Source organism: Neurospora hispaniola (assembly GCF_033458365.1).
Source record: "Neurospora hispaniola strain FGSC 10403 chromosome Unknown B0T23scaffold_5, whole genome shotgun sequence".
Lineage (NCBI taxonomy): Eukaryota > Fungi > Ascomycota > Sordariomycetes > Sordariales > Sordariaceae > Neurospora > Neurospora hispaniola.
Genome location: NW_026944410.1, coordinates 2,885,843 through 2,908,593, shown reverse-complemented (window position 1 = coordinate 2,908,593; position 22,751 = coordinate 2,885,843). Strand labels below are relative to the sequence as shown.

The 22,751-nt window shown below is 53.0% G+C and overlaps 8 protein-coding genes across 8 annotated transcripts; 5 read left to right on the top strand and 3 right to left on the bottom strand.

The window, feature by feature from the left end:
- Positions 1-355: 355 nt before the first annotated feature.
- On the top strand, positions 356-2,313 carry B0T23DRAFT_319835 (histidine phosphatase superfamily; the record flags this gene model as incomplete). The annotated part of the gene is made up of 2 exons (XM_062835144.1): positions 356-894; positions 957-2,313. The coding sequence occupies 2 exons, from the start codon at positions 356-358 to the stop codon at positions 2,311-2,313; spliced, it is 1,896 nt and encodes a 631-aa protein (XP_062692071.1).
- A 2,903-nt stretch (positions 2,314-5,216) lies between these two features.
- Positions 5,217-6,347, top strand: B0T23DRAFT_172341 (uncharacterized protein). Its single transcript, XM_062832935.1, has 2 exons — positions 5,217-5,870; positions 6,096-6,347. Exons 1-2 carry the CDS (start codon positions 5,502-5,504, stop codon positions 6,201-6,203), a joined length of 477 nt encoding a protein of 158 aa, XP_062692070.1. The 5' UTR covers positions 5,217-5,501; the 3' UTR covers positions 6,204-6,347.
- B0T23DRAFT_172315 (uncharacterized protein) lies at positions 6,258-7,259 on the top strand. Its single transcript, XM_062832934.1, has one exon. It carries the CDS (start codon positions 6,534-6,536, stop codon positions 7,059-7,061), a length of 528 nt encoding a protein of 175 aa, XP_062692069.1. The 5' UTR covers positions 6,258-6,533; the 3' UTR covers positions 7,062-7,259.
- On the top strand, positions 7,167-10,059 carry B0T23DRAFT_319154 (Choline/Carnitine o-acyltransferase-domain-containing protein; the record flags this gene model as incomplete). Its single annotated transcript, XM_062835107.1, has 3 exons — positions 7,167-7,596; positions 7,656-9,809; positions 9,887-10,059. 3 exons carry the CDS (start codon positions 7,167-7,169, stop codon positions 10,057-10,059), a joined length of 2,757 nt encoding a protein of 918 aa, XP_062692068.1.
- A 737-nt stretch (positions 10,060-10,796) lies between these two features.
- B0T23DRAFT_360654 (pre-mRNA splicing factor ATP-dependent RNA helicase PRP43) lies at positions 10,797-13,697 on the bottom strand (the record flags this gene model as incomplete). The annotated part of the gene is given in 3 exon segments (XM_062836262.1): positions 10,797-11,083; positions 11,102-11,222; positions 11,289-13,697. The coding sequence occupies 3 exon segments, from the start codon at positions 13,467-13,469 to the stop codon at positions 10,797-10,799; spliced, it is 2,589 nt and encodes an 862-aa protein (XP_062692067.1). The 5' UTR covers positions 13,470-13,697.
- Positions 13,698-14,239: 542 nt separating this feature from the next.
- B0T23DRAFT_421247 (PRMT5 arginine-N-methyltransferase-domain-containing protein) lies at positions 14,240-17,249 on the top strand. Its single transcript, XM_062839759.1, has 3 exons — positions 14,240-14,657; positions 14,744-16,822; positions 16,906-17,249. Exons 1-3 carry the CDS (start codon positions 14,523-14,525, stop codon positions 17,086-17,088), a joined length of 2,397 nt encoding a protein of 798 aa, XP_062692066.1. The 5' UTR covers positions 14,240-14,522; the 3' UTR covers positions 17,089-17,249.
- Positions 17,250-17,824: 575 nt separating this feature from the next.
- B0T23DRAFT_172206 (small nuclear ribonucleoprotein SmF) lies at positions 17,825-18,651 on the bottom strand. The gene is made up of 3 exons (XM_062832933.1): positions 18,446-18,651; positions 18,169-18,260; positions 17,825-18,058 (listed from the first exon to the last, which is right to left on the bottom strand). The coding sequence occupies exons 1-3, from the start codon at positions 18,551-18,553 to the stop codon at positions 17,986-17,988; spliced, it is 273 nt and encodes a 90-aa protein (XP_062692065.1). The 5' UTR covers positions 18,554-18,651; the 3' UTR covers positions 17,825-17,985.
- Positions 18,652-19,047: 396 nt separating this feature from the next.
- On the bottom strand, positions 19,048-22,281 carry B0T23DRAFT_413519 (uncharacterized protein; the record flags this gene model as incomplete). The annotated part of the gene is made up of 3 exons (XM_062839521.1): positions 19,048-21,535; positions 21,595-22,007; positions 22,037-22,281. 3 exons carry the CDS (start codon positions 22,279-22,281, stop codon positions 19,263-19,265), a joined length of 2,931 nt encoding a protein of 976 aa, XP_062692064.1. The 3' UTR covers positions 19,048-19,262.
- Between the last annotated feature and the right edge of the window lie 470 nt (positions 22,282-22,751).

The following is a 22,751-nucleotide window of genomic DNA, read 5'->3' as shown; positions in this document are numbered from 1 at the left end:
GACGCTTAATCCACACCCAGCTGACCAACTTCGTAGTGTGCCTGCTCTGCTTCGACTATTCTATTTGCAACGCCGCGTGAAGATGGAAGCCGCCATGATCCCGAGGGACGATGTACGGACAAGTTGCTTCACCCTTCTCGCTGCGACTCCCTCATATATCACCTATAGTAGTACCCTCGCTGGAGCTTCGTCTCCGATCTAGTCCTCCACGACTCGAAGCTTAGTGTGCTCGCTTGAGTTTTCCTATGTTCACGACCTATCCTTTCGCCTTCTTCACTTGTCCCTATCTCAAAATACTTCTTTTACCCCCTCTTGGAGAAGACGCGTGCTCGAGGCTGGTTCCTCAACCGCAGCTATGAAGGGCATTATCTCCGCGACTCTGGCCTCCGTTCTGGTCGGAACCGCTCTGTCTCAGTCATCTCCAAACACCAGGGACGAGTCCGCTACGGAGCGTGTATGGTCCTCCATTGCATGGGTTATGCATGGTGACCGGAGTCCTCTCGATGTACCCGGTTTTCCTCCTAATTTGACTCCCCTAGGTGCTCAACAACTCGTTGATCGAGGCCGCGTTCTTCGCAATCGTTACATAGTGGCTGCTCAAGAACCGGATAGTTTTGACGTTTCCAAGCTCATCGGAGCCAAGCTCGTGGGCCTAAGCACAAACGCCATCGACAACACCCAGCTTGATATCCTTGCGGGCGCAGATGGTTACAACTTTCACAGTGCTTTGGCCCTCATGCAGGGCCTCTACCCCCCATCAACACGTGTGTTTAATGGGACGGATGGTATAGCAGCCGCTCTTCTTGCCAATACCGAGATATTGGATTATCCTCTGGAAGGATATCAATATCCGGTTATCAGGTCACCGTCAGTCGACGATCCTGAATTTGCTTCGTAAGAGAACTCCATAATCACCAATCTAGATAAGAAAGATGGCTAACAAACATGACTTCTAGCGTGGACGCAAATAAACTCTGCCCTCAGTATCTACACTCTTTGGACAGCTTTGAAAACGACACTCGGGTGGAGAAGACCTATAACGAGACACTGGTCTTCTACAAAGCGGAATGGGAAAGGATCTTCCACGGTAACAACATCGCGTACCCCTCGGATCTGGCAGACTACCATCACGCTTACGAATTCTATGACCACGTCCAGTATCTCTACGTACACGACAACGCCACGAAAAGTCAACTGAACTCCTCCTTTGTCGAATACATGGGCAATCTCGCAGCTACCGAGCAGCGTGAAAAGCATGGAAACTTGACAGTGTCTGGAAAGGAGGAAGGCGACAAGATCCGCGCCATTGCAGGCCGCACCATGGCTGGCAAAGTTATGGAGTGGTTCGACAGCAATCTTCAGACAGAAGGACACACTAACAAGCTCAATATGGCCTTCACCTCCATAGAGCCCTTCTTTGCGTTCTTCTCTCTGTCAGGCTTGATAGATGGTCCATCTGGTAACCAGTTCCGAAGCCATGTTCCCAACCCTAGTGCAGCGATGATTTTCGAGCTCTTCTCCAAAGGCGACAGCGACTCGGTTTACCCTCCTGACGAGGATCTCTGGGTACGGTTCCTTTACGACGATGCCAAGTCCGGCTCCCTTCCTCGAGAATACGCCCTCTTTGGCAACGGGAACTCGCAATCAGTCATGTCTCTCGCCGAATTCAGACATTCCATGGGAGAGATTGCCCTCAATTCATCTTCCCACTGGTGCGAAGTCTGCGACAGTTCTGCCTCTTTCTGTCTCGTGGCCAAAGGTGCCACCGGAGGCGACGACAACAAGGGCGGCAGCCCCGACTCTAGCTCATCCCTCGTCTCCCACGATAGCCAGGGTCTCCAAATGGACCCCACCATAGCCGGCGCCATCGGGGCCGCCTCAGCAGTTGCCGTCATCGGACTCGGCTTTCTCGCAGCCACCCTCTGTGCCGGTCTCCGCTTCCACCGAGCCGGCTCGGAGAAGAGGCGCGAGCAGGAGCGCATGATTCGCATGCTGAATCTAGGCAGCGCGTATAACAATGACAACAATCGGGCAGCGGCGCCTGATGCCGACGTGACGTACGGCAGGAACGGAATCCGACACGAGCGCGTAGGAAGCTGGGAAATGCACAATGGATTTGGTACGAATCCGTATGGTACGAGCAACACGGATCGTACCGCGGGGCTCGATCGCGTTTATACCAATGATGCTGGATTTTACTCACCTAGACCCGGCGGCAGCTCGTCGAAGCGACCGGTAGAGGATGACCAAGCAAGCTATTTTGGCGCTGTGCCGACGAAGCCGAGGGACTTCTCCTTGCGAGATGGTGAGTGAGTGAGTGAAGGAGTGAGCGGTGCTGGGTGGTACCTTTTCAAATACGTTGATCTTTTCTTTTCTTTTTGCTTACTATCGCCCTCATTTCCCTCTTCTCCCCTTGAGCACTTCATATTGTTTACATGGCACCCGGTATTTTGCATTGGGTTCGGGAGGTCTTGGGAAGTTAAAATTATCAGGTGGCGTTCAAAGGAGATGGGGGTAGGATTGGGAGTGAGTGGGTTTGTTTACTTTCTCCCTATTTTCCCCAGTCCACGTTACATTCGACGATTACGAATCACCGAGTGCTAGGTATGGAGCAACATGGCTATGGGTGTTCGGGACTCGGGAGCGATCGGGAGCTCGTCAAAGCTTAACCGGTGGCTGAGCAAAGGGATATCATATCATCTGGCCATAATGTGGTGGTATGGAGGGCAATACCAGTTGGAATACAGTCGCTTGTCGAAGCAGCTTTGAGTTGGTTATTTTATTATTATGTTTTTTTCTCGTCGTGTGAATAGCACATCCCTTACCTCACATGCACATGGATCGATGTGAATGACATCTGAAGAGTGAGTGGCACCCCCTTAGCACTGAATGCACCCTCCTCCCTCCTTACTTTCTCTTAACTCTCAACGCAACCACGCAACTTGAATCCGATGCCTTCCTAATATTACACCTTCATCACTCGCACCTCCCACGCGTTTAAGCGAGCTGGGACAAAACGGAATAAAAAAATTTGAATTTTTTTTAAAACTTTTTTAGTTTTCAACTTTTCTTTTTTAATTTTTTTTCTTTTTTTTTATTTGAAAAGAAGGGCGATAACGACGACGACCACAACGACGACCTCGTGACTCTGTCTCTGTCCATCTCTGCAAGTGCGGTCAAGGGCGACGAACGAACGGATGAGAAAAGCCGGGAGGAGGTTATTGGTCACGGGATCATCGAAGTCAAAGGCAAAAAGCATGTGAGGCTTCGGCTTTCCTTCTCAACCCTTAGTACACACATTACAAACGAACGAACGAACGAGCCAACGAATCCTTCCCCGTGAGGCGTGGGTGGGCTTGTAGATGGAGCCCTCTTTTTTGCTCCTCCTCCTCCTCCGTAATCGCAGTCGCAGTCGCGGTCTACGCCGCCGTTCACTTCTGTGCTAGGTAGCGGTCGGAATAATACCTGGTGTTATTAGGGGGGTGGAGACAGCATGTTCCTAGGGCTCTCGTCGGTCGGTATTTTATTTCTTTCTTTCGCCGGCGTCAGCCAAGAAAAGATGTGATGGAGTCATAGATGGAGGTGGAGCGGAGCTGTATTGTATCGTATTGTAACGAATTTTCAGGTAGGTCTCCAGTTCTCCAGACTCCACGCCCGCGATCTCGGGATCTCACACACACCCACACACCGTTCGGTATTTAGTACGTGCATTGGTGTGTTGTTGTTTTTTTCTTGCTATACCACAACCGAATGATACTTTGTGCGGTTTGAGTTCGAAAGTGGGTAGTTTGACGACCTAGACGGCGGAGACAATCAGAGAAGAAATTACCATCTCAATGCGTGGCAGTTCAAGTTGTGGATGGGACGTATCGATGTGAAGGTACAGAGGATTACCTAGCCCACGTTAGTTTCTTTGTTGCCTACGATCACCGAGCGGAAACGAACTGCGAAACTGGGGAGGGAGGGTCGAAACAGGCATGTTAGTGGTTTGAGATAATCACGTTATGCCTTCCACTTTTGTTCTCTTTTTGAGAGCAGACATAGATATTTTGAAGCTGGGGATGTGGTGCACTAACGGCAGTTATGGTGATCGAGTGGGATAAATATACAGCCCAGCGGTGAGAGCCCGACTGGCGATGAACATTCACCGTCTCCGCAAAACGATGTCATCATCACACAAAAGAACTTGAACACAGCCCGTTAAAGATACAGACTCTGAAGTCCGTTTCGTTTTCGCAACTGTCATGTTTCAAGCTTTTCCCCGAACGAACGGGGAAAGTCGAGTCTATCGGAGTGCAGATCCGGGGAAAATGCAACTGACAAAAAGCTTGGCATTCAGGGCGGCAAAAGAGGCCTTGCTTTCTGATTGGACGCTTCCTGGCGTTACATCTCAGACGGGACTCTTTCTACTGCGTAACAACTGGACTGGGACGGTTGGATGGACGGATCGATGGAGGAAGCATGCATACATATTATATTAATGCGAATGAAATTGATTTGATGGAGGGCGAGGGCGGCTTTGCATCTTGTTTCGGAAGGACACGCCCGTTGTTGGTTTCGAATTTAAGGTTAGTGGAAGTCAAAACCTGGGGCAGAAAATGTAGATAGATATCCTTTGATCCGGGGAGAGTCAGATCTGCTTTGTACCCCAGAGAGAGCTTTTGCCTAGAAGAGCAGGTTGTATTGTATTGTAGTTCTTCCATGGACATCTAGAAATCCACCGCTCTGAACAAAAATACTGACTGTGTTCGAAAGTGCTTGCTTGAATAAGCACACGTCGGTAAAATTCGTGAGTAAATTTTTTATTTATTTTTCTTCATTCCAGATTACAAACACTTTGCGCCGTACCTATATCTATGCATGCCTTATCTCTTCTCTCCTCGCGGGGTCCTCAACGACTCGTGGCTATACACTACAGTCACCATCTCCACAAATATCCGGTCAGCCGGAGGAGGGTCGTGGTACCTAGTCTGTTCAGGTGTGTTGCAGTTGGGGCCAGGAGGACTGACCCAACCTGAACTAGGTAAGAGTTCTCCAATCATCATCATCATCACCAGACTCTGGTTTTCTACAGAATACAGTATGATCTGCACTGTAATGCAGGTTGGTTGACTGCACTGCAGTGCATTGGATGGCGGCGGCCCCCATGTGCTGCCTGCGCTCGTGGCTTTCACATGCCTTTTTTTCATCCAAAAGAATGCGGCATCAGCGGCAGCCGTCTGAACAGTTATGCCATGTACCTTACCTACTGCGGTTTGATGCACGTACATTTTCTTGACATTAGCGGGTAGCCCGACTACATCCTTTCTCTTTTCAACATGAAATCTACATTCGACAAGGCCCACTCTCTGTCTAGAAAACAATCCAAGGAAAAAGACTTGTAAACGAGATGGACGAGGTCCAGTGGAGTTCAACCCCAGAATGGAGCACAGGCTTGGCCTGGATTCTTCTGGAGCCGGACCCATGCCCGTCCAAGTCCCAGTGGTCACCCCGCAAACTGAATGGAGTCTCCTTGGGCCAATGAGACCCACTCGGCACGACTCGTCTCATCCCGCCGTCCAAGTCCCACGAATGCCGTCCGCCGCACACTACCGTCGCCTTTGACGGCCTCCGCTTGTCCGAGCAAGATCCCCACGATCCCCTTCCAACGTCCACTTGGCTGTGATACCCTACGCCGCCGCCGCTCGTCACTGGCCAGCCCAAGAAGCAAGCTAGCCTGCACATCTTCTCGCTCCTCGCTTCTCGGGCCGCCGCGATCCAGTCCACCGTCTCTGCAACTGGAACCTCGCGCCTTCAAGCCCTCAAAGTTACCGGCGAAAACGACTATCTTACCGGTACCCGCTGCCTTCCCATTCCCCATTTTCAGGTATGTACGTAACCAAGCTATCTTTACACGTACCATCCCCCCGGTCAGGCCAAGGGCTCGACGACCACCACAACGTCATTGTCGCCAAGGGGTGTGAACGACAATCCCATCCCATCTCCAGCACATGCTTTGATCCTACGGGAAAAGGGCTTAATGGGTTTTAGTTCAGTCTGGGGAACACGTGTGTACATGACCAAGGCAGCTGACCAGTGACCACATAGGGCTACAGCTATTCAGGACTCTCAAGATATTTTGGAAACTCAGAGAGGGTTTGCCTATTTTGGGAGCTAGCAATCATCCATCTGCTCTCATCTTAATTCGAAAATTCCAATCCTGACCCATTCTACTATCATCCTCATCCATTGCCCAAGAGGTCTGATACCACCGCATATTCTACTACCGAAAGAAAGAACTCAAGATTGGTTGGAACCTTCGCTATCTGTTACGGTACGTTGTACATCCCCTGCTTGAGCTTCCCTTCTTTGCTTTTGTCAGACCCTACGGGCTACGGCAGTTCCACGCATCTGGACCAGTTGGGCGCATTCCATATCGGGTGCTCGGACTTGCGGAGAAAACAAGACGAACCCCTGAAGATTGGACGGGTTACCGCTACATTCACGGTATTCACACCCCCAGGGGGGCACTTCCACTTGCAGACGCGCACACCATGGCTGGAGGAGGGCCACCGAACGAGCTACCACATGCTCCAGTGCCTCCTCTCGCTGTCACAACAACCCTCGGCGTCGTCTTTTGGTGCCTCGAACTGCTATCTCGGGCTCTTCTTACTCCTCCATGGGAACAAGAGGTAGTTCCACTTCGTCCCCAGAGCTCCATGACTGTCACTAACTGTACACACTTCCCGGCTTGTCCGCTACCTACGTCTGTGGGTCTGGCGCTGTTCTTCGCTCCCGTCTGCCTGCTCCCCTTGCTCCCCTCACCATGCCCATGCGGCTTACATACACCCTGGCAATGTACCGGGGTACATCGGATACCCTCCTCTCCAGAGTCCCCTCCCCAGCTCCCACTTCCCCTTCGTATAGTTATACCTTCAAAAGCCCGGCCGAGAACCGGACCCTTTCCCTATCTTACATCCTCCCATTTTCCTTCAAAAGGATATCCAGACCGCCGATTTTATTCCCAGTGGCATACCGCCTTATTGTCTTCAAGACTGCCATTTTTCTCCCGTACAACCTAGCGTGGCTTCAACATTAGCACTCGAGTCTCAACTTGATACGCCTAACTACTACGCTCATACACACACACAGCCTGGAGCTACCTCGCACCAAACTAAACTGACACAATGACTCTTACTGAAGTTCGCACTTTCACTCCTCCGAGAGCTTTCGGTGACGCTATCAGCCAACCAGTTGTCACACCAGTCATCACAACTTCGACAACACCGCGCTCCATCCCCGAACTCCAGATCACACTCAAGCCCGCCATCAGCCCATCACCAAAAGCACGTCAGAACAGCATGGCCTCTACTCCTGAAGAAAAGTCCAAAGGCGGCGTAACATTTGCCCACCAGGACAAGCTCCCCAAGCTTCCTATCCCAGAACTCGAAAGCACCTGCCAAAGATATCTCGCCTCCCTAAAACCGCTTCAAACCCACAGAGAACATGCCGAGACAAGGCGCGCTGTTCAGGAGTTTCTTCAAACAGACGGCCCCGAGCTGCATGAGAAGTTGAAGAAGTATGCCGAGGGACAGACAAGCTATATCGAGCAATTCTGTAAGTCTCTTCCGACACAAAGGTCCTTTACAGTCCATGTTTGGCTAACACGTCTTCAGGGTATGATTCGTACCTCAACTACGACAACCCCGTTGTTCTCAACTTGAATCCCTTCTTCTTACTCGAAGATGATCCGACACCGGCTCGCAACAACCAAGTCACTCGGGCCGCCTCCTTGATTGCGTCGGCTTTGGAGTTTGTAAGGGCAGTCCGCAGGGAGGAGCTTCCACCAGACACTGTCCGGGGAACCCCCCTAGACATGTACCAGTACTCACGCCTCTTTGGTACCGCTCGTGTCCCCACCGATTCCGGATGCCAAATTCAGCAAGATGACAAGACGAAGCACGTTGTCGTCATGTGCCATGGCCAGTTCTACTGGTTCGATGTTTTGGACGATAACTCCGATGCCATCATGACCGAGAAGGATATCGCCATCAACCTCCAGACCATCGTTGACGACGCCCGACAAACCCCGATTCAAGAGGCTGCCAAGAGCGCCCTCGGTGTATTGAGCACAGAGAACCGGAAGGTCTGGTCGGGACTGCGGGACGTCCTGACCAGGGATCCCGGTTCCAACAACGCCGACTGCCTGAGCATAGTCGACAGTGCTCTTTTCGTTGTCTGCCTGGATTATACGGAGCCAACCACCGCTGCCGCTCTTTCTCAGAACATGCTTTGTGGCACCAGCGAGATCGAGAAGGGAGTCCAGATTGGCACCTGCACCAACCGCTGGTATGACAAGCTTCAGATCATCGTGTGCAAGAACGGCAGCGCCGGTATCAACTTTGAGCACACCGGTGTCGACGGTCACACCGTGCTGCGGTTCGCCAGCGACATCTACACCGACACCATCCTCCGCTTTGCCCGGTCCATCAATGGCAAGGCTCCCTCGATGTGGGCTTCAACGAGTCCCGACCCGTCGAAGCGTGACCCTGAGAGCTTCGGAGACGTGAGCACCACCCCCCACAAGCTCGAGTGGGACATGGGTCCCGAGCTCAGCGTGGCCGTCCGCTTCGCCGAGACCCGCCTGGCCGATCTCATTGAGCAGAACGAGTTCCAATGTCTCGACTTCCACGGCTACGGCAAGAACTTCATCACCTCCATGGGCTTCTCCCCGGACGCCTTTGTGCAGATGGCCTTCCAAGCAGCCTACTACGGCCTCTATGGCCGCGTCGAGTGCACCTACGAGCCTGCTATGACCAAGATGTTCCTGCACGGCCGCACCGAGGCCATCCGCACCGTCTCGGACGACTCAGTCAACTTCGTCCAGACATTCTGGGCCGACGCCCCCGGGGACGCCAAAATCGACGCCCTCCGCAAGGCCTGCCAGGCCCACGTCAACAAGACCCGCGACTGCGCGAAAGCCCAGGGTTGCGATAGGCACTTGTACGCCATGCTTTGCCTCTGGCAGCGGATGCAAGACGACGACGCGGCCAGCACCACCAGCGACAACAGCATGAACGGCTATTCTTTCGAAGACGGCTCCATCATCGGCTCGCCATCCAAGGACTCTGTCTTCTCCCAATCCATGGAGTCTCAGTCTGTCAACGGCGGTGGTCGCGAACGTGGCGACTCCATCAACTCCCACATCTCCGCCACCCCCTCCCAACGCGGTGGTGTACCTCAACCACTACCCGCCATCTTCGCTGACGCCGGCTGGGACAAACTCAACACCACCATCCTGTCCACTTCCAACTGCGGCAACCCGTCCCTCCGGCACTTCGGCTTCGGCCCCGTCTCCGGCGAAGGGTTCGGTATCGGCTACATCATCAAAGACGAGTGCATTTCCATCTGCGTGTCTTCTCGCCATCGTCAGACCCGCCGCTTCGTTGACACTTTGGAATCCTACCTGCTTGAGATCCGCCGCATTCTGCGCATCGCTGCAAGGAACGCCGCCTCCGCCGGTGGTGTTGGTGCCAACGGTACTACCGGAAACAAGGGTATGAGCAGGGCTCGGGAGATTGACGCGGCTGCTATCAACCAGAATGGACAGGAAAAGCTGGCTCGCCCCAAGATCGGGAACAGGATCAAGTCGAGGGGAAGATTGATCACCGGTCAAAGCAGCGGGCTTATTGGTCACGGAGGACCAACGAGCATGTACACCAATGGAGGCGGCAGCAGTGTGGGGAACATTAAGGGGGCGGGAGGGGGTAGTGTTAGTAGCGCGATGGAGGAGAGCGTGGTGATGAGTGAGGATGATGAGATTGGTGGTTGTAAGTTTTATTTCCCTTTTTCTCCCTCCTTACGTAAACAAGACGCACAGGCTAACTGATATGCTTCGTTCTGACAGATGGGTTCTTCGACGCCGGTATGCTCCAACAAGCGCTCAAGGCGCGCCAACAGGCTCACTACCACCATCATTCCCACAACCATGATAGCAGCAGTGATGACCGGAGTAACCAGAGCAGACAAAGGAGGAGCAGGAGGGATGTGGGCAAGAAGCTGCCTTTGATTGATTACTAGCCTCCCGCTACACATTTCATATTATTGATTTTTCCATTGGTCTTTGGTTTAAGGGTTATGGTTGGGTTAGCGCTGTTTTCTTTTCTTTTGTCTTTTTTGGATGTTCTTGGATTCTAAAGTACCGCGATGAAGAGAAACACAGATGATACCTACAGCTGAGAGAGAGAGAGAGAGAGAGAGATGGCATATTTTGAGGCGTACCGTACATATCCTTTTTAGAACACGCCGGCGGTGAATAAAATCTATTCTCAGCTGATGTTTTACTTTGTCTACTCAGTTCTTTTGTACAATGACAAAGCGCGTTACCGACAGAAAGTGATCAAGGCTACTTAGAAGTTCATTGAACCTGAGGATCTAAAGACCAAGTACAACAATTAAGGATAGGGGGGAACCTGAGCCAAATATCTAAGAAAGACACCATAAAAAATTACATCCTGACGACGCATAACGGACAAAACCCCGGAGACCGAAGCATCAGTAACCCATGCAGCAGAGGTAAGTTAAACCAGACCAGACCCACAGACACAAAGAATGCCGGCGATAAAAGATGATGGAGGATAATAATGCATGCATGATTGTGTTGATAGAAAACGGTATAAAAATTTCAATTAACTCTCTTCCCAGAGTCCATATGCCAAATGCCAAAATAAAACTCCTCTTCCTGTTTTTCCTTTCCCCCCCTCCCTTCTGAATCCGGATCCAGGCACCGGTAAGTAGGTATAATATACCTTGGATTACTACTGCCCCTCCATCACCATCAGCTTTACTTCCCTGTCTTTACCTCTACCCCGGCGCCGCCCTCTCTTCGTCCCCCTCTTTTTCTTCAGGCTCTCCTTTTCCTGCTTCTCATCATTGTTCTCAGCGGAAGAGGTCGCACCGGCGCGGGCGATGTTCTCTGTCACGTGTACGAGTGGCGGGCGACTCGGCTTCTCTTTCTCGGTATCCTTGGTCTCTTCACCACGACCACTACCATCAGCTACCACAGCAGCAGCAGCGGAAGAAGACTTGTTCTTTCTCTTCCTGTCTCTATAACGCCACTAACGCGCGCTGCCGCTGCCCTTGATGGCTTGCCTCCGCTTGACCTTGTCGGTGATACGAGTGAGCGCCGACTTTATCTCGCCCTTCTCAAAGGTATCGAGGTCGTAGTAGACGGGGGCAATTTCCTGGTTTACATAGGTCAGTTTCAAGATGCCATTGACAAAGGGAATTAATAAAAGGGGAATACGTACAAGAAGCCACTCAGGACGAATGTTGGTCACTGTCCTGACGTACTGCTTGGTTGTGAGAACGAACTCGTTATAGACGACCCAGTCGTATGGGCTCGTCACCGACGTGCTCGGGTGGATCATGACGAGCTGGTCGTCCTTGACCGTCTTGTACACCTTGCTGTTGCTGCTCTCGCGCATGGCCACCTGCATGAAGAAGCCGGCCAGGAGCGCGCGGCGGATGTTGGTGTAGTAGTTCTTGTCCTGGAACGGCGTGCTGACCAGGCTAATGTCGTGCGTCTCCATAATACGCTTGAGCTGAGCCCGGACGTTATCGGCGCTCGACAGGTGACGGTATGAGAGGAAGTGCTCGTGGCACCAGCGCTTCATGTCGTCGCCGTTGGTCTCGGCACCCTTGTAGGCATGGTAGGCGTTCAGCAGCGTCAGGTGGTCGCCGTCGGGGTGGGCGAACTGCATCTTCATCTCGTCGGCCCGCTTACGCGCGTTGTTGGGGCGTACCCATATCGAAGGGACGGAGAGGAGGGACACAATGGAAAGGATCTCGTTGGAGCAGTAGAACTCGGGCGACGAAATAAGCATGACGGCGAGGGCGGGGTCAAGCGGGAACTCGGAAGCCAAACCACCGAGACGCGTAAGCTCACCATCGTCATCTAAGCAGGCGAGGTAGTTAAGCTCCTCCAGGGCACGCATCATGGTCTCAGGCGCGGGAGGGTCCATGAGATCAAAGTGTACCAAATCCTCAACACCAAGCTTCTTCAACTCCAAAACAGTGTTGGCCAGGTTGGACCGGAGAATTTCAGGATAGGTTTGCTCAATAAGTTCCTTCTTGAAAGCCTTCTCGGTGTAGAGACGGAAGCATTTACCGGGCCGTGTACGACCAGCACGACCAGCTCTTTGCTGAGCAGAGGCCTTCGAAATAGGAGAAACCAACAAGGACTCAACACGAGAGCGGGGGTTGTAAATCTTTTGCTTGCTGAAACCGGGGTCGACGACGTAGACGATACCATCGATTGTCAAGGACGTCTCGGCAATATTGGTCGAGACAATGACCTTGCGACCAGGCCTGCCACCCTTGCGCAGGGGCTCGGGGGCCTTTTCGAAAATGCGCTGTTGGTGCGCAGGAGGGAGAGTGCCGTAAAGAGGGTAAACCTTCATGGGGCCAGCATCCGACTCGCGAATCATGTCGTCCACCTCCAAGCTGATTCTTCGGCAAGCATCCTCAATCTCCTCCTCACCAGTAAGGAACAGCAAGATGTCTCCCTCGGGTTCAGTGGCGTGAATCTGGAGCACGGTCCGTACGGCGGCCTCGAGGTAGTCACGCTCGGGCTCGGGGGTATAGAAGATCTCGACGGGATGGGTACGACCGGGGACGGCGAGCAATGGGGCGTTGTAGAAGTAGGACTGGAACTTTTGGGCATCGAGCGTGGCAGACATGACAATAATCTTGAGGTCTGACCTGCGGGCGGCGATCTGCTTGAGCAGGGCCATGAGGATATCGGTCGCGAGAGTACGTTCGTGGGCTTCATCGAGAATGATGCAGCTGTAGCGGGACATGTCGTGGTCGTGCATGGACTCGCGCAGGAGCTGACCATCCGTCATGTACTTGAGCATGGTCTTGGGGCCGGTCCGGTTCTCGAAACGAATGCTGTAGCCGACTTCCTGGCCCAGTTCGACATCCAACTCGTTCGCGACACGCTGGGCAACCGACATGGCCGCCACCCTTCGGGGCTGGGTACAGGCGATGAGCTTGCCGTTCGTGTGGGGGAGCTCGTCGTAGAGGACGTATTGGGGGATCTGGGTGGTCTTTCCGGAACCCGTCTCACCGACGAAGACGAGGATCTGGGTGTTGTGGTACATGTCGAGGAACTCCTGGCGCTGCTTGTGGACGGGGAGGTCGCGCCTCACTTTGAGGATGTCGAAGTATCTCTGCGAGTGCGGCTGGCCGGTCCACGGGTTGAGCTCCGAGTCCTCGGCCTGGGCGGCCTGGACGGCCGTGGTCTTGTGCCTCTCGAAGGCGTCGAGGGGCGATTCGAAGTCGCTGCCGTCCTCGTTGAGATGGGCGAGGTAGGGGTTGTACTTTTCGGGGGCAGCATCGCCATTCTCGGCACGCTTGATGCGCTTCGAGTCCTGGTCGTTGTCGTCCATGTTGGATCTCTTGACGCCTTTGTCGTCGTGGCTGGCCATTGTAGTACCGACCGAGGGCAGCTGGCCTTTTTTTTATATCTTGTTTTTCGAGCGAGAGGGGTGGGTACTAGTAAATAAAACAAGAAGACCGAACTGAAGGGGAAGAAGAGAAGCGGCGATAGGCAAAACAGAAGGCGGAGTGTCGATTATGGCACCTCCAGTGGCAGTGATGAACAACAGCGAAACAGACGGAGTGGAGGGCAGTGGGCAGGCATGCGAGGCTACAACTTTTTTTTTTGTTTGATGTCAGGGCGATCAGACCTGGCCGGCAGTTCCTGGCCGTAGCAGCTCTCGACCAATGAGAAGTCGCAGTGATAAGCTTTAGTGGAGTAAGGAGTGTCTTTGGCAAGCGCTGATAAGCAGTCCACTGTAGTGTAGCATTGGACAGGACCCTGATGGGCACTAAGACGGTAATCTTTTGCACTGTTCTGTGACTGTCAGGTTCATTCAGTTTGTTCCTGCCGCACGCAACGAAGGAAAAAAAGAGGCAAAACGCAAGCAACTGAAGTTGATGAAGTTTGTGACATTGTGACAGTGCGACTTTTGGGCGTATTAGGTTTGTAAAGAACCGTTCCTTCCACTCAGTTACCTATTTCATTCCTCCATGTACCTACTACTATCCATACCCCTCCATACACTAGACTTACTTGTTTACTTTGAGTTGGGGAGCGTCGAGGTTTGACTTTTCCCTCTGGCGCTTCTTCCCTGGAAATATCCACTGCCATGGGGTCAGTCCGTTTTGGAAAAAAAAAAAAAAAAAAAAAAAAAAAAAAAAAAAAAAAAAAAAAAAAAAACAGTTCCATGCAACTTTGATTCCAGTCTTTTCAATTTTCCCTGTGATTGGGTCCGATACCTCATCAAGGTACAGCCCGTACATTCTTCTACTGTATACAAGCCCCAGAGACTAGTATAGCTACCTTCTCTGTACCCCTCCCGCTGCTGTTTGTACCACCTCAAACCTAACCTAGAACACCGCGGGGTTGTTTACTTCTAGTCTCGTCCACTCTCTTTCACTCACTCGGATTCACAAAAAAGTCCAGTCACTCACTCATCATGTCTTCAAATCGCGGGTTCAACCCCGAGTCCGAATCTTTCGAGCAACGGCCGCCCTTTTACATTGGCCAGCATGATATCCAACGACATGAGTCGCCCACTGACAGTCAGTACGGCCAGATCTTGGACAGTGGTGTAAGTCTTTGTTCATACCAAAGTAGAGAGGGAGAGAGAGAAGGATGAGCAACAACAGAAATATTAACAAACGAGAGATGACATAGTTCAACTTTGTCACCACCCCCATCACCAACGAGCACTTTCACCAGCGCGTGATCGACTTGTACAAGAGCCATCTCCAAGAACGGGAACAGTGGGTCACCGAACGGGGACTCACTGACGCCCAAAAGGCCAACCCTTCGCTGCCACTTCCTACGGTCCCTACCTTGACTGACGACGATACATCCCTGTTTCCCAGCAGCTATGTTGGCTCGCTCATCGCCTACGCCAGCCCATGGATCGACCTCTGCTCTGCCGATCCCATCATCTCAGACATCTCCCGTCAGGTGCTGAACCTCGAGCTCGCCTACGCCAACTTCTGCGGCTCCAGGACCATCATTATCCCCGGCCCAAGACAGGACGATGGCCGTGCCGTTGCTCAGTATGCACGTGCCATTCAGGAGGCTCAGGAAGTCGGTGGTCGTGTGAATCTGGTCATTCACTTGCCCATGTACCGCGAGCCTGGTTTGGAGGAGGAGGCAGAGACGCTTTCTTCTCTCCTTGCTGGTGACGGTAGTAGCAGCTCCAACTCCAAGGAGGCCGTCAAGACTGATGCTGCCAAGGGCACCGAGATCGATCTCTTCAGCACCTGGGACAGTTGGCACACCATCCGGACCGTCTGCAAGTACAGCGGTCGTCTGTTTGTTGCCCTGCGCATTCCCAAGCGGGTACCTGAAAAGGACCTGCAGGAGCGCTGGTTCTCCGAGCCGCTGCACTACCTGACCCTCGATAAGAAAATTTTCTCGCTGAACAAGGCCGGTCATCCTTCCCTTACCCGCCATCATCAGGACTTGATCAACCGTTATATGCGCCTTAAGAACCACCCGTGGCTAATCCTGATTAATGTCGGTCCGTCGGCGGAAAGTGTCGTCGAGGCCCCCAGCAAGATGGAAGTTGACTTCCCTCCCTTGTCTGAGGCTAGCAAGGCAGTCAAGGAGAACCGCAAGCCGTATGCTCCTCCCTACAACGAGTACGTCGACTACATGAAGTATCTCGAGAGACACCAGCCCCCTTACTCGGCCATGGAGACTCCTTCGCTCGTCAGCTTCCAGGACTGGCTCCAGTCCCCTCTCCAGCCGCTCTCCGACAATCTCGAGTCGGCCACGTATGAGGTCTTTGAGGGCGATCCGGTCAAGTACGATCAGTACGAAAAGGCCGTGGCCGAGGCCATGCTTGAGTGGAAGAAGTACAACCAGCCCGTCTCCTCCGTGACGCCCGAGACACCCGACGGCAAGGACCTGATCGTGGCTGTCGCCGGCGCCGGCCGCGGCCCCTTGGTCGCCCGCGTTCTCCGGGCCGCCGCATCCACCAACACCCCTATCCAGCTCTGGGCTCTAGAGAAGAACCAGAACGCCTACGTCTACCTCCTCCGACGCAACAAGCGCGAGTGGAACAACTCGGTAACGGTGATCAAGACCGACATGCGCGAGTGGGAAGGTCCTCGCCTCGCAGCCAACCCCAACATTATTACCAAGCTTGACATTCTCGTGACTGAGCTCCTCGGTTCCTTTGGCGACAACGAGCTTTCCCCGGAATGCCTCGACGGCATCCAGCGGCACATTGCCCGCCCGCACGGCATCTCCATCCCCTACTCGTATACCGCCCATCTCTCCCCCATTGCGCACCCGCGCATCTTCGCCGACCTGTCCAACCGCGTCGTCAGCGACCCCAACGCCTTCGACATCCCCTGGGTGACACGCCTGTTCCAGCTCGCCTACGTGGCCCAAAAGGTGCCCAAGCACGGCCGGTTCCAGCAGGCCTGGGAGTTCGTGCACCCTGTCGAGGTGTCGCGGGCCGACGACTTTTCTGCCCAAAACGGGCGCGCGCGCAAGTATGTTACTCACGGCAGCGGCAGCATGTACGGCTCCAGCGGCATCAACGAGCATAATGCTCGGCACTGCCATTTGACGTTTGTCTGTCCCACGAGAGGTGTGATTCATGGTCTGGCGGGCTACTTTGAGAGCGTGCTGTACAAGCATCAGGAGGAGGGCAAGACGCCAGTGGAAATTAGTATCTTGCCAGATCAGATTGATCGGAAGAGCAAGGACATGATTTCTTGGTTCCCGATTTTCTTTCCTCTCAGGGTGAGTTTTCTTTCTTGTGCTTACCTCATCGCTCTTCGCTCCTGTTTTGGTGACAATTACTGACCCGGTCCGACGATATACAGCAACCCCTCTACTTCCCTCAAGACACCGAGCTAGAAGTCAGCATGTGGCGCCAGACCGACGACACCAGGGTATGGTACGAGTGGATGGTTGAAGTGTATGCTTGGGTGGGTCCCAAGACCCGTATCAAGGTTGGCGCTTCTGAGATGCATAGCAGTCGTAAGGTTGCCTGCATTTTTGGTTAGAAGAGAGGAAATGTAAAAACGGAGGTAACTAGGTACCAGTAGGTGGTGGGCAAGGCTGGCTAGGTCGGGTGTTAGGGGTGTGTATGCAGCTGGAACAAACGCTGCGAGAAAAAGGTCAAAAGTCTTGTTTTAGCGAAAGATAAAAAGTTTCGAATTCAAATATTGGACGTAATGCTCATGATTGGGAAGCCGCGCGATGCGTATGATGATGATGACTGTCCCTGCCTGTAGTCGTGTGATTTGTGATCAAGTGGAAGTTGAGACTAACAGGATTTCACGCCGCTTGTTCTCTTCTTTTTAGTGAAATACCTGGAAACCAGACGCCATGTCCGTATGTCTAGCTCGTCCTGCCACTTTTTTTCTTTGCTCAGTAGATGATGGGTGGTCTTTCACAGATTTTTTTTCTCTCTTTCTTCCCTGTTACGTTGTTCCAAAATCTTCTTTCAGCCCTTATCTTCACTGCAAGAAAAGGCCAGATAGCACATAGTCCTTTAGCAGTCTTGCGCAGGAGATGCAAGGTCTCTACCAGACAGAGAGACGCTCGGTACCCATCCATCCACCGTTCACTCTCTTGAAGCAAATCCGCCCTTCCGTACCACTCTCCACATCATGCGTGCCCGATATGATCAGAGCTATTGTCGCACCTTTCGTGAAGCGCACTTTCATCATTGGGAAACGAGTTTTCGGCGAGCGGGTGGTTGTGGTTTGTGCTTCGGTTTGGCTCGGTTTGGTCGCCGGTAAAGTAGATCCATCTCTTCTTCTTCTTTTTCCCAGGGTATTATAATCGGAACATCACGACCCTCCTCACACATTCCTCCTGTCTGTTCTGCAATTCGCGCCCTTCACCCTGCCCGCTAGGCTACTACCCTTTCATTTCCTCCTGGTGGCGAGAGAACTTCACTCTTCCATCTTGACGTCGCCACTTGTTTCCGCCTCGTCGGCCTTCTTGATGTAGAGAACATTGTTACACCTGTTATTTTAGCCCATGATATTAGCATCCCGGCCAGTTGACACGCGATTGGGGATTGGGGCCGTCCGTATGTAAGCAGTAGCAGTGGGATACATCAAGCATGGACGTACCTGATCAGAACCTGCCCCAAGGCGCCCGTAAACTTGCGGTTGATGTATTCCTTTGTGTCGCTGAGCTGGATGTTCATGTAGCTGTCGATGCTCTGTTGTTCACATGCAAACGTATTTCGTCAGCCTCTCTCTCTCTCTTTATCCTTCGTTGCTTCTTGGCCCTGCCTGCTGGTTCCCTCCTCCCCTCCCCATCGCTTTCCATGACTATGTATGCCAAAACCAAAGTCCAGCGGCAAAGGGAGGCTAGATTGTAAGATACTGGATTAAAGATACGTACAACAAGACGGCCAACATACTCCGTCTCTCCCCACTTCAAGCGAATCGTCACAAAGCTGTTGACGAGATCTTGAAGGAAGGGACGGGGGTTAACTGGGACAAAAGACATGTTGTCGGTTTCGGTTCGAAGGGTTGGTTCTTAGTCAAGTGCGTGGCGCCTTGTGTGTGTTCACAGGCTTCTTGTTGTTGTTGTCGATGGGACGGCTTGAAAGTTGGATTCGCGATTCGGCTTGGTGCTGATGGAATTTTGTATTCGTCGGTTTTCTTGGGTTGGTCGGGTGGACGGGACAAGGTCGAGATTATGGTTACGAAAGGGTGGGAAGAGAAATGGAATTGGCGTTGATGCTATGATGGAAGAAGCTCCAACTGGGACTGTGCCTCCAATGATGGACCTTTGCGGCGTTGGAGTAGCGCGACGATGGAAGTTCCTCTGTTACGAGGGATGTGTGGAGCCCTGACGCGATACCTGATTGGACATGACACTAAGCCTGCCCGGGTTGGGTGTATACAGGGTTAGGGTTGGGGGTAAAAGGATACTCAGATGTTGTTGACGACGACGATGATGAGCATCACCAAGACCTTTGTGGCGATCGTTCTACTTGTCTTCACTTAGATACATAGCCAGGTATATTATTCTTATCGGTCACTCAAGTCTCCTTGGTAATATCTCTCCCTGATGATTTTCCGATACACACCTACACAGTCAGGTCAAGACCCTCGAAGACGCTGATGTTACAAAACGGAATGGAAGGAGACTGTTCAGCACCTGACATGAAATCATTTTGAATAAATATGGTCCCATGCTGGTTGAGGATCTTTTACTCAATCTCCTCAATCCTAGGTCGACCGCCAAACATCTCAACACCGCCACTCCTTCCAGCACTCTCACCACCACCACCACGGGAAACCGACCTCTCCGGGTCAACAACCAACCCAGCCAACTTCGTTAGCCCACCACCACCAAACCCTCCTCCTCTCGCCTGGCTCAACGACACTTCATCCACCAAGTTATTCATCTTCCAATTCTCCAAGCTCTCCAGCACATCCCGGCAATACTCCCTGACCAAACCATCCTCATCCGTCTGCTCCACATACCCCAGAATCGTCCTCAGCTGCTCCTGCGTCTCACTCCCAAACGCAATCCCCAACACCCTCCCCTCTTGCTTCGCCTCATCCATGGCCTTGATAAAGCTCATAATCAGCCTCACCGCCGCCCTCCTGAGTATCCCCTTCTCCAGCTGCCGCTCTACCTGCACAACATTAATGCACAGATCCACGCTGGCCATCGTCAACACCGCCCCGACACCAACGATATTCGTCTCGATGCAATTCGCCAGAATCGACAACGCAGAGGCACGAATCCTTACATCCTCCTCGCCCGTTTTGGAAGTACCAGACGACCACCCTTCCACAATCGCCTCCAAGATATCCAGCCTAGCCTGCTCCTCAGCAGAAATCGGATCCGCCATATCCGGCACGCTGCCGTCCCACGCGTCTTCGGCTTCTTTATGCTTCTGCTCCCGCGCCTTTGCCTCGCGCGCTTGGCGCGCCATGGTCTTGGGCCGGTGCCCCCGGCGCGACGCCAGGCTGATCAGGGCTTCACAAGTCATCTTAGCCAAGTCGCCGGTAAACGTCTGGCCCAGTCGGTCGACGACTTGGAGTAAGGCCTCGCCGAAGCGGAGGCGGGCGTCGACTGTCGCCAAGGCGGATTCGCGCGGGTCGAGGTAGCGGTCGATCAGGTCGGTGAGGACGGCGCGCGGGTGGGCGTTGGCTAGTTGGGTGTAGAGCTTGATGCAGCGGAGGTGGATGTAATCTTCTTCCGAAGAGTTGGGCTCGCAGAGAAGGGTGGCGAGCAGGACGAGGATGCCGGGGATGTCGAGAATGGGGGAGTGGGAGGTGATGAGGTTCGAGATGAGGTTGAGACCTTCGGAGCGGACGGGCGGGGGGGAATCGGGTTGGGTGATGTAGGAGATAGCGAGGGAGTAGGTCTTGCGGTCTTCAATTTGGCGGTCTGTGGGACCACCGGTTGTTGTGGTGGAAGAGGATGAGTCGGCGGCTTCGAGGGCGTCGATTTCGTCGCGGTAGCGCAGGAGGAGGGTGAGGTTGGAAGCTGTTTTGGCGTTGTCGTTGTCGCCTGTTTTGGAGAGGGCTTCAAGGGAGGATTCAATGACACGAAGGACATCAGGGTCGACACGCTTCTTTTGGAAGCCGGGGACGGTGATGACCATGTTGAGGAGACTGAGGGCTACTCTGATCACTTCGTCCTCCCCGGCCTCTTCCGCCGTATCTTTGTTGGCTTCCGAGAGCACCTGGCTGACTAGCTCGAGGATGTGTTTGGGTTGCCCGGCGAGTTTCTCGGGGAACTTTTCCATCATGGCCAGGAGAAGCTTGACCTCGGTGAACTGGGCTATCGGGTCTTTCTCCTCCTCTTCCTCTTTGATAATCTGAATCCCGCTCTTTTTCTGGCCTCGGGCTGACTTGAGCCACCGCCCGAAGAGATCGAGAAATGCTGAGGAGACATCGGCCTCGGAAAAAGTTGAACCAATCAACTCCAGCAGTTTGGGTATCTTTTGATCGATTTCTGGAAGTGAAAGGCCGATGTATTGCTCCCCTGGCTTTTGCAGAGGACGGTTGGTATCGACAATTTGAATCTCTCCTTGTTCGGTTTGCTTGTACACCCACTCGGGTTTCTTCTTGTCAAAGCCACCCACGTAAGCCAGGTTGTGGACGAGCGCTAAAAGGACAGGAGCAGAAGGTGAAAGCTTGAGGAAGATCTTGAGTAATTCCGAAGCGGGTTCCGTAATCTTTTCGCTCAAAGGCTTCTCCGAGTTTGGCCAAGTGGTAAGTGCCCAGAGTGGCAGCAGTAAAGGAGAGAGAAGTCGCTTGCACAAGCCGGGATTCGGATGTGAAACGACCAGTGCGTGTAGTCGTTGTAGTGCAGTTACTAGGTCCTTCTGCTTAACCAGGACCTTGTCCTTGCTTAGGTCAATCACCTCGTCATCATCACCTGTCTCTGCCTTGGGTAATCCTCCCGGGGGTGGCTTGATGTGATGTAACAGGGGCTCTGCAAGGTATTTCCAGCCGGCGGTGCCTTGATCAGAGTTAGCATTCTGCCGCAGAAATATTTGGTTCTGCAACAAGGGGGTATACCTGGAGCACCAGAGACCTTGCGGCCCAGAATGCCGAATCCAATAACATAGGCAACAACCTTTTTGAGCTCAGGTCCCTCTCCTCCATCAAGCAGCGCAAACAACTGCGGTGCGATACCCGAGTACCACTCTTCCGGAGTTACGGTAGAAGGTGGTGACGATAACAAGTTACTGGCCAACACGAGGGCCTCATGAGTGATGTTGGCGCCTCTCTTCTGCGGTACAGCGGCCTCGGACAGCTTGACGGTGCTGGCAGGATGAACAGCAAAGGCAAATTCCAAACTCGCCCTAACGCCATCCTCACGGAGAGGTATCAGCGTCAGGTATTCCCTGAGCTTAAGGCGCAACCAGTCGGGGGTGTTGCCGGGCCTGATGAGGATGTTCAGAGAGGCCAGCAATGACAGTGTCTTGGTCCTGTAGTCACAGGTCAGACTGAGCCGGACACCTTGGGGCTTAAAGGTGAGGAGGCTTGCCTTTCAATGAGAGCCTCGAAATCACGAACAGCTTGCGCCCGCGCTTGCGAGTCACCCCTTGAGTCCGGGTTGAATGCTCTCCCACCGAGATCCATGATCTCCTCCATCAGCTTCTGGCGTGCAGTCTTTTCTGTCTTCTTCTTATCGCCGCCCCCCATGGCCTGCTTGAGCGCCTCGAGCTCTTCGGGGTTGGGATCTAGATTAGGGTCCGCCATCGTGACGAGTTGCGGTGGTTATCACCGGAAGAAGAGAAAAAAAAAAAAAAAAAAAAAAAAAAAAAGAAAGAGAATGTGAAAGACCGTCCTTCTTCAGGCTGTGAGAGGTGAGGATGCCGCAACAAGGGGAGTCGAGGACGTTGATTAATCAGCACTTGAATCGCGAGTGCGCCTCTTTGAATTCGTGATATTGAGAAGTCAACAGACTACCTATCTAGGGATATAATTGTAGTGTAGCATGGAACGGGCCATCCCAAAATGAACCTGATCGATGTGAGTGATCTGCCTGGAGAGCTGAGCGAGTTCAAGGCTTCAATTCGTTGCCGTGGCGAGGCGTGGAAGGTGAAAGAAGATTGGCCAATTAATTGTTAAACGTCCAGTGAAGTGCACCCGTGACTTCGCGCCTGCGTTAGGGACTTGGACCCGCCAGAGTGCAGGTGCTCACAGTGGGTCATCCTTACCTCAGAGAC

Bases quoted from the DNA above. Each gene is read 5' to 3' on its own strand.
- B0T23DRAFT_172206 (XM_062832933.1), bottom strand. From the start codon at position 18,553: ATGTCTTTTGTCCCAGTTAACCCCCGTCCCTTCCTTCAAGATCTCGTC. The intron at 18,261-18,445 runs GTACGTATCTTT...TGTGAACAACAG, and splicing joins AGTATGTTGGCCGTCTTGTT to AGCATCGACAGCTACATGAA. The intron at 18,059-18,168 runs GTACGTCCATGC...CTAAAATAACAG, and splicing joins TTGGGGCAGGTTCTGATCAG to GTGTAACAATGTTCTCTACA.
- B0T23DRAFT_172315 (XM_062832934.1), top strand. From the start codon at position 6,534: ATGGCTGGAGGAGGGCCACCGAACGAGCTACCACATGCTCCAGTGCCT.
- B0T23DRAFT_172341 (XM_062832935.1), top strand. From the start codon at position 5,502: ATGGAGTCTCCTTGGGCCAATGAGACCCACTCGGCACGACTCGTCTCA. The intron at 5,871-6,095 runs GTACGTAACCAA...ATAGGGCTACAG, and splicing joins CATTCCCCATTTTCAGGTAT to CTATTCAGGACTCTCAAGAT.
- B0T23DRAFT_421247 (XM_062839759.1), top strand. From the start codon at position 14,523: ATGTCTTCAAATCGCGGGTTCAACCCCGAGTCCGAATCTTTCGAGCAA. The intron at 14,658-14,743 runs GTAAGTCTTTGT...GAGATGACATAG, and splicing joins GCCAGATCTTGGACAGTGGT to TTCAACTTTGTCACCACCCC. The intron at 16,823-16,905 runs GTGAGTTTTCTT...GACGATATACAG, and splicing joins CGATTTTCTTTCCTCTCAGG to CAACCCCTCTACTTCCCTCA.